Below are 14622 nucleotides of genomic sequence, written 5' to 3'. Positions count from 1 at the left end.
GGGGGGGGGGGTAGGGCAATTGAGGTTAAGTGACTTGCCCAAGGTCACATGGCTAGTTTTTTGTTAAGTGTCTGAGGCCAGCTTTGAACTCAGGTCCTCCTGACTCCAGGACCGGTGCTCTATTCACTGTGCCACCTACCAGCTACCCCCAAATTCATAACTTATTAGCAATATGCTACTGTGCTTGTTTTTACCACAGTAACCCCAGCATTGATTTATCATCTTTTATTATCTTGCCACTCAAGTAATCAGATAAATGCGAATTAAAATAACCACAACCACCATCACAGTGAGATTTTTGGATATTTTTTTATGTGGTTGTTGATCATTTGCATGTTTTCTTCCCAGACTTGCTTGTTCATATGCTTTAACCACTTAGCAGTCAGAGAATTTTGCCTTCTGATAAACATCAGTTCTTTGCAATATATTTGTTGGAAGCAGTGGTACAAGTATTTTTCTTCAGTTTGTTTCTATCCTTTGCATTCTGGATGCATTCTTTTTTGTTGGTGCAAAAGTTTTATTTTTATATACTTGAACTTATCTGTTTTATCTCATTTAATTTCTTCTCACTGATTAAGACTATCGCTTCTATGTAGTTATAAAAGAGATAATATTTCCTTATCCTCACATTAAAAAAAGTTTTAAAAACACATAGATTTTTGATCCATAATCCATTTGGAATTTATTGGGTGTATGGTGTGAGACCTTGATCTATTCCCATTCTTTGCCAAACTACTATCTTAATTTTCTCAACAATTTTTTGTGATCCAAGATTTATTCAATTCAAGATGACTATATGCACTTATTTCTAACTCATTATTCTAGTCTGTTTTAGTGATCATTTTCTTATCCAATATCAGATAGTTTTGATTCTTAACTGTTTACAGTATATTTACAAATCTAATGGTACAAGTTCTTCCCGCCTTCGTCTTCCATTTAAAATTTTTTTCCCTTTGATATTTTTGACAGTTTGTCCTTCCATATAATATTTTTGAGAAATAGCATGATGTAGTGGATAAGGGGACCTTCTGTGACGCAGAAAGAGTTGGATTCAATCCCTTCCTCTAGTTTATGTTGGCTCTGTGGCCATGGACAAGTCACTTAATCTTTTAGTATCTCAAGCAGCTTTCTGTAACTATAAACTATAGAGATTTTTATGTTTTGGGGGTAAAGGAAGTTTCTGCACTGGGAGGTGTCTATCCATATTGATTAAATCAAAGATCTGGGCCGACCCTTCAGTTTTGGTATTATTTTATATAATAAAAAATGTCCTTGATATTTTGAAAGATATAATGGTAAATATGTAGATTTATTATAATGGTAAATCTATAGATTAATTTGGGAAGTTTTATTATATTTTATTATATTTATTATATTGTATCAGTCTAATCAATTCTCTCTTCCTTTGTTTCTATAAAAATTGTTTTATAGTTGATTTTATATAAGTATTATATGTCTTGGTAGGTTAATTTCTAGAAATGTTATGTATTTTGTCACTATTTTTAGGGTATTTCCCTTGCTTTGTATGATTTCTATTGGTGATATAAAGAATCACTGATGAATTTGCTGTGGGTTTAGGTAATATCCTGCTATTTGCTAAGTTGTCTATTTCAAGTTAATGTTTTTGTTGACTTTTTGTTTAGTTTTTCTAAATAAACTATTCTTTGATTCATAAATAGAACTATTTTAACTTCTTTAACAGTGCTTAGTCAGTTTAATTTGTTTTCTTGTCTTATTGCTATAGCTAGCATTTCTAGGACTACATTTAGCAATGGTTAGAGGAAGGTAGAGCCCAGATGGCAGAGTTAAGGCAGGGACTCACCAGAGCTCTCCCCTAAGCCCCTCCAAATACCTTTAAAATGACTCTAAACAAATTCTGGAGTAACAGAACCCATAAAAAAGATGGGGTGAAACAAATGTCCAGCACAGGACAACTTGAAAGCTTGGCAAGCAAAGTCTGTTATTTCAGGGTGAGAGAGGACACTTCCAGCACAGGCTGCTCCAGTGCATACTGGACCCCACCAAACTTGGAGCAGGACTTGGGATGACTGAATCAGTGGCAGCAGAGGTGATTTCCAGACCTCTCAGCGCACAGATGCCAAAGACAACTTAGAAGGTCAGCAGGAAGAGGCTTTTGCACATAGGTGGTGATTGAAGCATAGTCCAGCACAGGCCACACTGGCACAGCCCTGGCCCCAGCGAAGGAGCAAGCCTGGGAGTGACTGAATCAGCAACAGCAAAGGCAGTGCTTGCTTACTGAGCTTTCAGCCAACAGATGGTAAGGGGTTGCACAGCTGGTCAGAAGAGATTACTGGGGTCTTTTTGCTAGCACTGAGGAAGGACTTTGTTGCTTTGCCCATACTCGGATCCGGGTCCCAGTTCTGGGTGGCAGTCCGAGGGTGAAGAGGAGCACTGGTATAGCAGAGCTTGCTGCAGCAATGGAGGGGGAACCCTTCTCAGTTCTAGGGCAGAAAAGAGTGCTTGTGGTCACTCACAGACCAGAGCACAGGCCAAGAGAGGAGTAAACACCTCTGTTTAGATCATACCACCTTGGAAGAACTCTAAACTTACAGGTCCCTAGAAGTATCTCTGAAAACAGCTACATAAAACTCCTGAACCTTGGGACAATACACCCTCCACACTGGAAGCAGACCCCTACTTTAACAAACAGTTAAAAATCAAGTAATAGACTGGGAAAATGAGTAAACAACAGAGAAAACTGACTATAGAAAGCTATTATGGTGACAAGAAAGATCAAAATACATTCTCAGAGGAAGGTTACAAAGTCAAAGCTCCTACATCCAAAGCCTCCGAGAAAAATATGAATTGGTCTCAGGCCATGGAAGAGCTCATAAAGGTTTTTGAATATCAAGTAAAAGAGGTAGAGGAGAATTAGGAAAAAAAATGAGAGTGGTGCAAGAAAATCATGAGAAAAGAGTCAGTAGCTTGGTAAAAGAGACACAAAAAAAACTGAAGAAAATAACACCTTAAAAAAACAGACTAGGCTAGATGGCAAAAGAGGTCCAAAAAGCCAATGAAGAGAAGAATGCCTTAAAGAGTAGAATTGGCCAAATGAAAAAGGAGTTCTAAAAGTTCACTGAAGAAAATAATTCCTTAGAAATTAGAACAAAGCAAATGGAAGCTAATGACTTTATGAGAAATCAAGAAGCAATAAAACAAAACCAGAAGAATGAAAAAAAGTAGCAGACAGTGTGAAATATCTCATTGGAAGAACAACTGACCTAGAAAATAGATCCAAGGGGGATAATTTAAAAATTATTGGACTACCTGAAAACTATGATCAGAAAAAGAGCCTATACATCATCTTTTAAGAAATTATCAAGGAAAACTACCCTGATATTCTTAGAACCAGAGGGGAAAATAGAAACTAAAAGAATCTTATCGGAGTTCCCAGGTCAAGGAGGAAATCGTGCAAGCAGCCAGAAAGAAGCAATTCAAGTATTATGGAGCTGTAGTCAGGATAACACAAGATTTAGCAGTGTCTACATTAAAGGATCAGAGGGCTTGGAATATGATATTCTGGATTGCAAAGGAGCTAGGATTACAATTAAGAATCCCCTACCCAGAAAAACTTGAGTATAATCCTTCAGGGAGAAAATGAATATTCAGTGAGCTAGAGGACTTTCAAGCATTCTTGATGAAAAGACCAGAGCTGAATAGAAAATTTGACTTTCAAATATAAGACCCAAGAGAAGCATAAAAAGGTAAACAGAAAAAGTAAATCATAAGGAACTTAATAAAGTTAAACTATCTTCATTCCTATGTGGAAGATGTATTTGTAACTCATAAGATCTTTCTCATTATTAAGGTAGTTAGAAGTAGTATATATAGACAGATATATATATATACACACACACACACACACACACACAGTATATATAGACAGAGGGCACAGGTGTGAGCTGAATATGAAGGGATGATATTTAAAAAGTAAAATTAAGGGGTGAGAGGAATCTACTTGGAGAAAGAAAGGGAGAGATAGAATGGGGGTAAACTATGGGGCAAGAAAAAGCTTTTACAGTGGAGGGGAGAGAGGGAATGTTTGGGGGAGTGAGTGAACCTTACTTTGATCAGGATTGGGTTAAAGAGAGAATAACATATACAATTGGGTATAGAAATCTATCTTACCCTACAGGAAAGTAGGAGTGGAAGGGGATAAGAAAAGGGGGGGGGGTGATAAAAGGGAGGGCAGATTTGGGGAGAGGGTGGTAAGAAGCAAAACACTTGAGGAGGGACAGGGTTAAAGCAGAGAGAAAATAGGATAAACAGGGTTTGGTAGAATAGGATGGAAGAAAATAGAGTTAGCAATAGTAACTGTGAAAAAACAATTTGAAGCAAGTTTTTCTGATAAAAGCCTCATTTCTCAAACATATAGAGCACTGAATCAGATTTATAAAAATAAGATCCATTCCCCGGTTGATAAATGATCAAAAGATATAATCAGTTTTCAGATGAAGTAATCAAAGCTATTTATAGCCATGTGAAAAAATATTCCAACTCACTATTGATTGGAGAAATGCAAATTAAAACAATTCTGAGGAAATACCTCATACCTATTAGATTGTCTAATAGGATAAAAAAGGGAAATGACAAATGTTGGAGGGGATGTGGGAAAAATGAGACATGAATGTACTGTTGGTAGAGTTGTGAACTGATTCAACCATTCTGTAGATCAATTTGGAACTATGCCCAAATGACTATAAAAAACCATGCATATACCCTTTGACTTAGCAATACCACTACTAGGACTGTATCCCAAAAGAGATAAAAAGCAAAAGGACCTATATGTACAAAAATATTTATAGCAGCTCTTTTCTGGGCGTAAAGAATTAGAAATTTAGGGGCGGCTAATTGGCACAGTGAGTAAAGCGCCAGCCCTGGAGTCAGGAGGACCCAAGTTCGGTTCCGGCCTTAGACACTTAACATCCACATAAAAAAACTAGCCATGTAACCTTGGGCAAGTTACTTAACCCCAATTGCCCTCCAAAAGGCAAAAAAAGAAAAACAATTAGAAATTGAGCGGATGCCCATCAGTTGGGGAATGGCTGAAGAAGTTGTGGTATGTGATCATAATAATGGAATACTATTGTACTCTAAAGAAACGACTAGCAGTATGTTTTCAGAAAAACCTGGAAAGACTTGCATGGGCTGATGCAAAATGAAATGTACTGTGTACAAAGTAACAGCAATATTCTAAGATGATCAGCCATGCATGCCTTAGCTATTCTCTGCAATACAACAATCCAAGACAACTCGGAAGTTGATGAAAAATTCTAAACATCCCCAGAGAAAGAACTGATAGAGTCTGAATATAAATTAAAGCATGCATTTTTTTACTTTCAAAAAAAAATAGAGCTTTGTTTAATCTCTGTTCCTGAGCAGAAAAGATCCTAAAGTTCACTAAATACATTATAATGTTTGTGGATTCAGTTAAATGTTTTTGTGTTAAGGAAAATATCTTTCCATTCCTATACCTTTTTTAGTATTCTTCATTTTAATGGTATTATATTTCACTAAAGGCCTTTTCTGCATCTATTGATATAATCATGGTTTTTATTATTTTTATTGTTAATATGATTTATTGTGCTAATTGTTTTCCAAATGGTGAACTAGGAGAAGCAGTGTGATGTAATAAATGGAAAACTGGTTTGAGAGTCAGGAAGACCTTGGTTCAAGTCCCACTTCTGACACATACTAGCTGGATGACCCTGAGCAAATACATCACCTAATCTCTAAGTGCCCCAGACAGCTCTTTTAAGACCCATAAAGTATAGGATGGTTGCAGATCTGCATTGGTGAAGGGTTTTTACTCATTAGACATTTTCTTCTAATAGCTAGCATTTATATAGTTCTTTAAAGTTTGCAAAGCACTTCACAAATATTATCTCAGTTTATCTTCAGTAACAGTCTTAAGAGGTAGGTATAATTATTATATTTTTAAAAGATGTCTATTTTACAAATAAGAAAACTGAAGTATACAGAAATTAAGTGACTACCTAGGATCACACAGCAACTGTCTATAAGACCAAATTTGAATTGAGATTTTCCTAAGATCAGGTTTAGCATACCTTTCTACCTGTACCAATAATATCACAGGGGTAAATCAAAAGTATATCAAGCCATATTTGTATACTGGGCAAATAACCCAACTGAATCATAATGGATAATTTTTTTGATATATTTTTCCTGTCCACTAGGATTTCACTTAATTCTTTTGCATTGATGTTCATTGATTATGTTTTTAATTCTCTCTTTGCTTTGATATATACCCATTTGGGGATCAAAGCCATATTTGTCTCAGAGAATTATTTGATAAATTATCATGTTTCTCTACTTTTAAAAACAAGTTTATGCTTATCCTTATAATGATTTTTTCTTTTAATATTTCACCTAATTCCCCTATAAATATGGTTCAGTTGGTATATTTTTAGATGGTAGTCACTATTACCTAATAGTCTACTCAGTTTTCCTTTTTCTGGTACTGTTTTGATTTCCCACTTATTATTTTTCAGTATTGTAGTTTATGTTTTTGTTAGGTGTTTATTTATTTACTTAATATACTCATTTTTATCTGTATATTATTACGTGTGATGGTCCCTAATAATTCCATTTATAGATTTTTGTCATTCACCTCCCTCATTTTTTATTTGTATGGAATGTTTTTAATCTCCTGTTTGTCCATTTGGCTAATATTTTACTGTTTTATTGGTCTTTTTAAAAAACCAGATCTTTGTTTTGCTTATTCATTTTCAATTCTGTTAATTTCTTCTTTGACTTTAGTTTTGGACATGTTAATTTTTTTTCCTCTTTTTTAAAAAAACTGCAAAGTTCAGGCCCTTTTCAGTTCTCATCTTTCTTGATGTCTGTGTTACATTTGACACTGTTGACCACTTTCTCCTTCTGTGATATTCTCTTCCCTGTTTTTTCCAGAGACCTCTCTCACCTGTGTCTCCTCTGAAATGACTGATCATTCTTACTCTTTTGCTGGATCATCAGCTATTTCCTTCCTCAATAACTGGGGTGTACCCTAATGTTTTGTCCTAGGCTTTCTTTTTCTCTCTCCTTTATTTCTTTCCTATGAGTTCAGTTGTCATCTTTGTGTACCTCACTCCCAGATCCAGTCCTACCGACATTCTCCTCAGCTTCACATTTTGAATTGGATGTTTCATAATCTCCAACTCAGCCACGTCCAAAACAGAACTCATTATCTCCTATCCATGTTACAAATTTACCTATTTTTTTATGTTTACCACTTAGGTGACTGACACATTCATATTTAAGTGAAATGTCTAATTTGCTGCCAGTTTTTGTTTGTTCCACCTCTACAACATTGCTGCATCTTCTGCCAAAGGGAAATTCTTAAAAGTGCAGGTCTGGCCATATATGCTACTTTCTTGATCAGTAAATTCCATTGATCTAGGATAAAATACAGATTCCTCAGTTTGACATTCAAAACCCTTCACAGCCTGCCTCTAAACTACCTTTTCAGGGTCATTATTCATTACTCCACTACATGAACTCTGATCCTGCCAAATATTCCTTATGCACAACATTCCATCTCCTGGTTCAGTGCTTTTACTCAGACCTTTCCTTATGCTCTCAATGCTTGTCTTTCTTCTGCTTCTTAGAATTCCTATTTCTTTCAGTTTTTACCTGAAATACCACCTCCTATGTGAGACATTACCTGATCCTCCCATTTTCTAGGGCCTCCCTAGTTCCCTGCCCCCAGTTACTATGTATTTATTTCTTAAACACTCCTCAAGGGCAAGGACTATTGTATTTTTGTTTATGAACCCCCAGCATCTAACAGAGTGCCTGGCACAGAGTAGATTCATAATAAATGCTTGTTGATTGATTACTCTTTTCATTTTTTATTGATAGAAGCATTCTGGGAAATGCATTTGCCTATGAGAGTTACTTTAGACACATCCCATAGATTTCAATTTTTTATTGTTGTGATTACTTCCGATATGATTTTAATTTTCTTTTCTATAATTTGGCCTTTGTTTTAAGTTAGGTCTTCATCTTTTGGTCTTTTTTTCCTTTTGCTTGAATCTGTTGTTGATTTCTGCTTGCTTGATTGTCTTGTGCAGTTGTTAAAAGTTCAGCTTTTCAGCATTAATATAAATTCTTTATAACCTAAGGTGTGGTTATTACTTTTGTAAATCTTCTATGAATATCTGAATAAAAAGTAAGTTATATGATAAACTCATTCATTTTCTTTCTTATAGCTCCCACATCTGTTTTTCATAATATTTTGTCTAATCTTGTAACTTTTCTAATTTGTGTTAGATTTATCATGTGCCCAAAGTTGGGTGGTGAAATCTGTACCATTTTTTCTGTCTAGGTCTTTTTAAAATTTCAGTTAACTTCTAAAAAACACTGGTTGCTTTGCCATGAAGGGCATATATACTTAATATTGATAGACTTGACAAGTGATCAGTTCAATTTTGTAAATATTTATTAGTGCCTACCTTGAACCAGGTACTTTGGATACAAATATAAAAAGTAAGACTATTCCCTCCCTTAAAGACCTTTCATTTTACCAGATTATTTCCTTTAATCAAACTATAGTTACCTGCTTACCTCTTTCAGTGGTTTCTAATATGAAATTCAGTTTGTCTGAAATTACTATAGGAACTTTTGATATTCTGAAACCATTGTGTGCATGATTTTTTACCACCTCAAATTTTAAACCTACATGTCTTTCACTCCATTCAACTATACATCAGAGTAATGGTTCTTAAACTAGGGTAGATAAACATATATTTCAGTGTCATTGATTTCCTTTGTAATCCTCTGTATATTACTTTGTTCAATCACAGACATGATTCTGAGAAGGGATCCATAGGCTTCACCAGGCTGCCAAAGAGGTTCATGACTCAAAGAAAATGAAGAACCCTAGCAATAGAGCCTACCATGTTCAGGCATTTTGCCATCTGTCCTGTTGCTACCTACCATCCTGGTGATCCTTCTCTAAACTTACCCTTTTGACTTTATCCTGTGCACTTAGCTTTGGGATTTCACTCTAGGGCTGAACTGTCCTGATTGGTGAGTGAGGAGTGAAAATTCAACTCAGTCCCCTATATAGAGTCAGTGCCAAATTAGACTTTGAATCCTGTCCAGCCATTTACTGAGAAACCAGCCAGGCCTACTCACTACAAGCATTTTTTTCAAGCTTTTCAAAAACTTTTTAAAAAACTTAAAAAAATAAGTTAAAGTTCTGAACTTAAAAATTAGGGGTGGCTGGATGGTACAGTGAATAGAGCACTGGCCCTGGAGTCAGGAGGATGGACCTGAGTTCAAATCTGGCCTCAGACACACACACACACACACCTCTAGCTGTGTGACCTTGGACAAGTCACTTAACCCTAATTGCCCTACCTTCCTCCCTCCAAAAAGCAAAAAAAAAATTTAAATTAGCATTTCCTTATACTTAGAACACAAAAAGAGTTTATAAAACTATGGCTTGCTGTTTCATGCTGCTTGCTTTAAAAAATATACACATATACATATATACATATAAACACATACACACACACACACATATATGTGTGTGTGTGTGTATGAATATAAAAAATTCAACATGTATTTTAGGACTGTTCAACTTGTCTCTCATACATATGTCCCTTTCTCTCTTCATACAACCATCACCCTACTTTAGGTCCTTCTTATCTCTTACCTTACACTTTTTCAGTAGTCTCCTATTTTTATGACCATGCCTCTTCCTACTTTTCCAGTCTTTTTAGACATTATTCCTCTCTACATTTTGTGATGCAGCTAAATAGACCTTCTTGTTTTTCTTTTTCTTAAAGCAATCAGGGTTAAGTAACTTGCTCAAGGTTACAGGGCCAATTATTTCTGGGTGTGGTGCTAAGTATCTGAGCCCGGATTTGATCCCAGGTCATCCCGACTCTGGAGCCGGTGCTCTTACTCACTGAGCCACCTGGCCGCCCCTAAGCAATTGGGGTTAAGTAACTTGCTCAAGGTTACACGGCCAGGTGTTTCTGGGTGGGTACTAAGTGTCTGAGCCCGGATTCGATCCGCAGGTCATCCTGACACTGGAGCCTGTACTCTTACTCGCTGTGCTACCTGGCCGCCCCCTACCTTGTTGTTTTTCACACACAATACTCTATATGCCTAGAATGCACTCTTCCCTCACCACTGCTTCTAGGAATCTCAGGTTTTCTTCAAAACTCAGCTCAAGTGCCACCTACATAGAGCTGTTCCTGATCTCCAGCTGCTAGTGGATCTGCACCCTCCACCCTGCTCCCTCCCCAAATTAAGTTGAATTCATGTTGTATTTATTATGTATATATGTATGTTTGGTCTTCCCTATTAGAATTATAAACTTCTTGAGGGCAAAGATAGCTACACTTTTGTCATTCTATCCCCACTGCTTAGCAAACACACGGGCACATAGTTGACATTTAATAAATATTGTTTAATTAATTTAGTCATTCAGACTAATGATGATGATGAATGACTGATGATCACTCAATTTGCATATCATGTTCTTATATAATACATTTTCCCCAGAATTGCATGGTGGTTTGTTTGTGGATCTATTTATATATCAAAGACTCCTGCAAATATTTTTTTCTTATAAAGATACCTGAAAATGTTATGGGAGATTGAAGATGTGTATTTCTTTTCACTTTGCATATTATTCTTTAGTTCAGCAGACTAGAAAATTCTGGGGTGGTCTCACTTGTCTATAAGTCACATTCCAGCTTTTTTTTTTTTTCCCCTTATGATGGGGAATAAGCCTAATCCTGTATTATCTGAATTGGAGTACCTTGAATATGTGTTTCTTCTTAGCTGCTTATATAAAATCCAATTGGATATCTTATGCTACTGCAGATCTAGATTTTTTCAGTCAGGGCACTGTTAAAATTAGCTTATTTTCCTTCTGTTTTTCTTTTTAAGATCTTTCTACTAGTATTTTCCCATTATGTTTGAATCTTTTTTTTTTCTGCTTGCTAATTTTCTTTTTCTTTTTTTTTCCTTAACTGAGAAGCTGTTCTCTTTTGAACCAATTTGGTTACTCTTCCTTTTCTTCCTCCCCTTGATTTATTTGGGAGTATTTTTATCTGTTCATGATGGAGGAGAGAAGGGAGTTGAGGAGCTAAGTTCTTCTTGACCTCTTCACTCTACCATTCTGAAAGTCTCCCTCATTTTCCATTTTTTAAGTCATATATCAAAACTAATTGTAAAACTACCATGTTATATAATATAGCAAAATCTTTTTATATCTTGACAGTTAGGGAATACGACATTTTTATGTCTGTCCTAATTTCTGTTCCATGTTAAAATTGGCTCAACAAATTAATGCTTTTTTAAATTAAATTTGTTTCTGAATTTAATGAATGCCTCAAACAGAACATTTCCATATACAAAATAGAGCAGAAAAATATGATACACATGAAAAACATTTTTTATGTGCAGTTTACTTTTTTTTAAAAGTACATAATAGATTTAACATGTTAATTTCAAAGCTGTACTAATGTCTTTCTTTCTGAACTTCTTTCAGTTCTCTTAGGTGCATTTTAAAAAATACTTTAATAACCCTTTTTTCTTTCTTTACTTTTTTTTTTTTGCTGGCCTTAGCACTAGTTTCTTTTTCTTCTCTCCCCAAACTCTGCCCAATACAAAAAGAAAAATAAGATACTTGTAAGAAATATTAATAGTCAACCAAAACACATCTCCGCATTTATTTCCTCGGTCCAAAAATATATTCTTCCTTCTGCACTTGGAGTCCATCACCACTTTCTCAGCAAGTGGGTATTATGTGTCTTCATCAGTCTTCTAGAATCATGTGATTGGTATAGCATTGATCAGGATTGTTAAATCTCTCCAAGAACAAGCTAATACTTTCAAATATGTAGGCTCCACCATTGAAATGTAAGTTCCTAGAAGTCAGGGACTTCACAGATTTATCTTTATACTACCAGGATCTTTGGACTCTAGCATGGTGCCTTGTACATTGTAGATTCCTTTTTTTTGCTTTTGCTTTTTTTGGAGGGCATTTGGGTTTAAGTGACTTGCCCAAGGTCACACGGCTAGTGAGTGTTAAGTGTCTGAGGCCAGATTTGAACTCAGGTCCTCCTGACTCCAGGGCCGGTGCTCTATTCACTGTGCCACCTAGCCACCCCCACATGGTAGATTCTTAATAAATGTCTGTTACATCAAATTGATTCATACATAGTTGGAGGAAAAGATACAGTTAGGTTTTAAGATTATACATTTTAATATTTTCTTTTTAAGGCATATGCAATATTGAATTTAGAACTTCTTTCCCCTTTGCATTAAAGAATCACTTTAACATGTTAAAGCCATAACATTAATTGATGTTTTCTTTTCCTCTAGGTTTATTGTTGGGTCAGATCGTGCTATCTTCATGCTCCGAGATGGGAGCTATGCTTGGGAGATTAAAGACTTTTTGATAAGCCAAGAGAGATGTGCTGATGTAACTTTGGAGGGGCAGGTATACCCTGGCAAAGGAGGAAGCAAAGACAAAAATAAAACAAAGCCAGAAAAAAAGAAAAAGGAGGGAGATAAGAAAACTAGTTCCTTTAAAGAAGATAATCGAACCTCAAGGCAGAGAGGTGAACTGTGACAAACACATTAATGGGACTTTGAGAGGATCAATTAAGAGAACATAAGTATTTCTTCAGTAACTTTTCAGGATGGGGAATCATAAACATTACAGCTTAAGTTTATTTCTGTGAAATTCTTGTTGGGTCAGCTAGGATTTTAATGTTTAAAGACTTCAGTGTAAAGGTAGAAGTTAATAAATTTGAGTAGTTTTTAGTCACAGGAAAGTTAATACTAAATATAAAATCACTTTAAATTGTGACATATTTACATTCCTTTTACCTGTTTAAAATTGTTAAGTCACTGGTCCACTGTGGACTTCCCCCCCTATATAAAGCCAGGTCATCACTCTGTTAGGTATTACTTCGCTTGCTCTAAAATTTAGTACTGGAAATCCATCAAGCCAATTATTCTTCTTTGCGGTTAGGAAAAAGGATTTGTTACATGGTTGTGTTTGCATGAGCCATTAAAACTTTATTGATTTAATTGAGTGAAATTCTTAATGTTAGATACCCCTTTCTTTTATTATGTTGTTTAGAGACTGTTAGATTAAGAAGTATTATATAAGGAACCCATTATCAAAGTACTGTGGCTTGGTCTTGTCTTACATTCTTCAGAACTAAGTTGTTTTGGAATTCCATACAAGAGAGTAAAGCTTTATGTTTGGTAAAAGAATTGCATGTAGACTACTACTGATTTGTTAGAAGAAGAAGAAGAAAAAAGGATAAAGCCTTGAAATTTCTGGGCAAAGTATAGGAAAACTCTTAACTTTGTTTAATTTTTGCTTTTCTTTTTCCAAGAGATGATGGTCTATGATCAGTATTGTCTGGACTGCCAAGATTCATTCATATGCTTCTCTTGTTTCCTCAACATTTAGAAAGTAATTTTAAAGATTTGTCATAATAATTAATAAACCTTCATATTTCTGCAAAGTTGGACACCTTTTTAAAAGCCTGTAAATATTCTTGAACAGCAAAGTCCATTCCTGGATTCAGCACAGTATTGGATTATTTCATTTGTTACTAAAATGTTTGATTTTTAAAAGTGCCTAATTATTTTTTGGTGGTTTTTATTTTGTACGGTACTTACATGGTACTTTATTTGTGATTGACTGGCTTTGCTATTGATGCCTGCTCATGAATGAGTTGTGAAATTTATATACAATTGCAATTTTTAAGAATTAAAATTATGTGAAAAATCTGAAAATTGTCATTTTTATTTATATCTTAATTTTTGTTTCGGCTGAAGTTTTGAAGAGTTTTCTCTTAGTTATAGCCACATTTCCACAAAGTACATTCTATTCTCTTTTTTTTTTTTCATATTATTGGAATAATTAAGGTACTTGTAAAAGAGAAACCTAGAATGTTAAAACTAGAAGGAACTTTTGACAGATTATCTAGCTCAGGGTTTCCCGGCTCCTGTGAACTATGCCAACACTGTGACTCCAAGATATGGAGGGAAATTCTCCACAGAATCTCCAGTAACCCACACATAATTGGGGTTCTCACAGGAAGGCTGGCTACATCTCCCCATCATGTTCCCAGAGTACACCTGAGGGTGTTCTTTCAATGCTCTCAACTTGAGATTTTATTTCTCTGTGTTCCTTGCTTCTTATCACCAGTAATTAGCACTTCAAAACAGTTTATTTACCACATGGATATATCTTCAGTATCACTGATAACCAACTAACACCAAGTAACTTTTGTAAAAGGATATTTACTGAGAAGACATAGCACAAACATCCCTGTGAGCTGGCACATACTTCTCGCTTTTACTACCTCAGTCCCTGGGGAAAGTGGCCTCAAACTGAAAGCAATTGCTGCAAACATTTCCACCAAAGAATCTGCATCTACGGCAGCATAGCCAAGGGACAAGTTTCTCCCTTCCTTGCAGGACACTCAAGGCTGTACTCTCAGCTCTTTCAGGGACTCCATTTCCTAAGCTTGTGTTGGTGCGTCTGGACACACAAGATCATAGCCTGATCTGGTCTCCTGCACTCATTTG

The 14622-nt window shown here is 35.6% G+C and overlaps 1 protein-coding gene across 1 annotated transcript in view; it reads left to right on the top strand.

The window, feature by feature from the left end:
• The window catches only part of MESD (mesoderm development LRP chaperone), a 23438-nt gene extending 9614 nt beyond the window's left edge, over positions 1–13824 (top strand). The window contains exon 3 of the mRNA XM_069098687.1: positions 12391–13824. Within this exon, the coding sequence (XP_068954788.1) occupies positions 12391–12640 (250 nt within the window). The 3' untranslated portion in view covers positions 12641–13824. The remainder of the gene's footprint in view (positions 1–12390) is intronic.
• Positions 13825–14622: the final 798 nt, after the last annotated feature.

The sequence above is a fragment of the Petaurus breviceps genome, unplaced genomic scaffold (genome assembly GCF_028583685.1).
Source record: "Petaurus breviceps papuanus isolate PSGF00001 unplaced genomic scaffold, PetGlider_PUasm1.0 37, whole genome shotgun sequence".
Taxonomy (NCBI): Eukaryota; Metazoa; Chordata; class Mammalia; order Diprotodontia; family Petauridae; genus Petaurus; species Petaurus breviceps.
The sequence above is the reverse complement of the archived record's forward strand: the minus strand, read 5'-3'. Positions and strand labels throughout refer to the sequence as shown.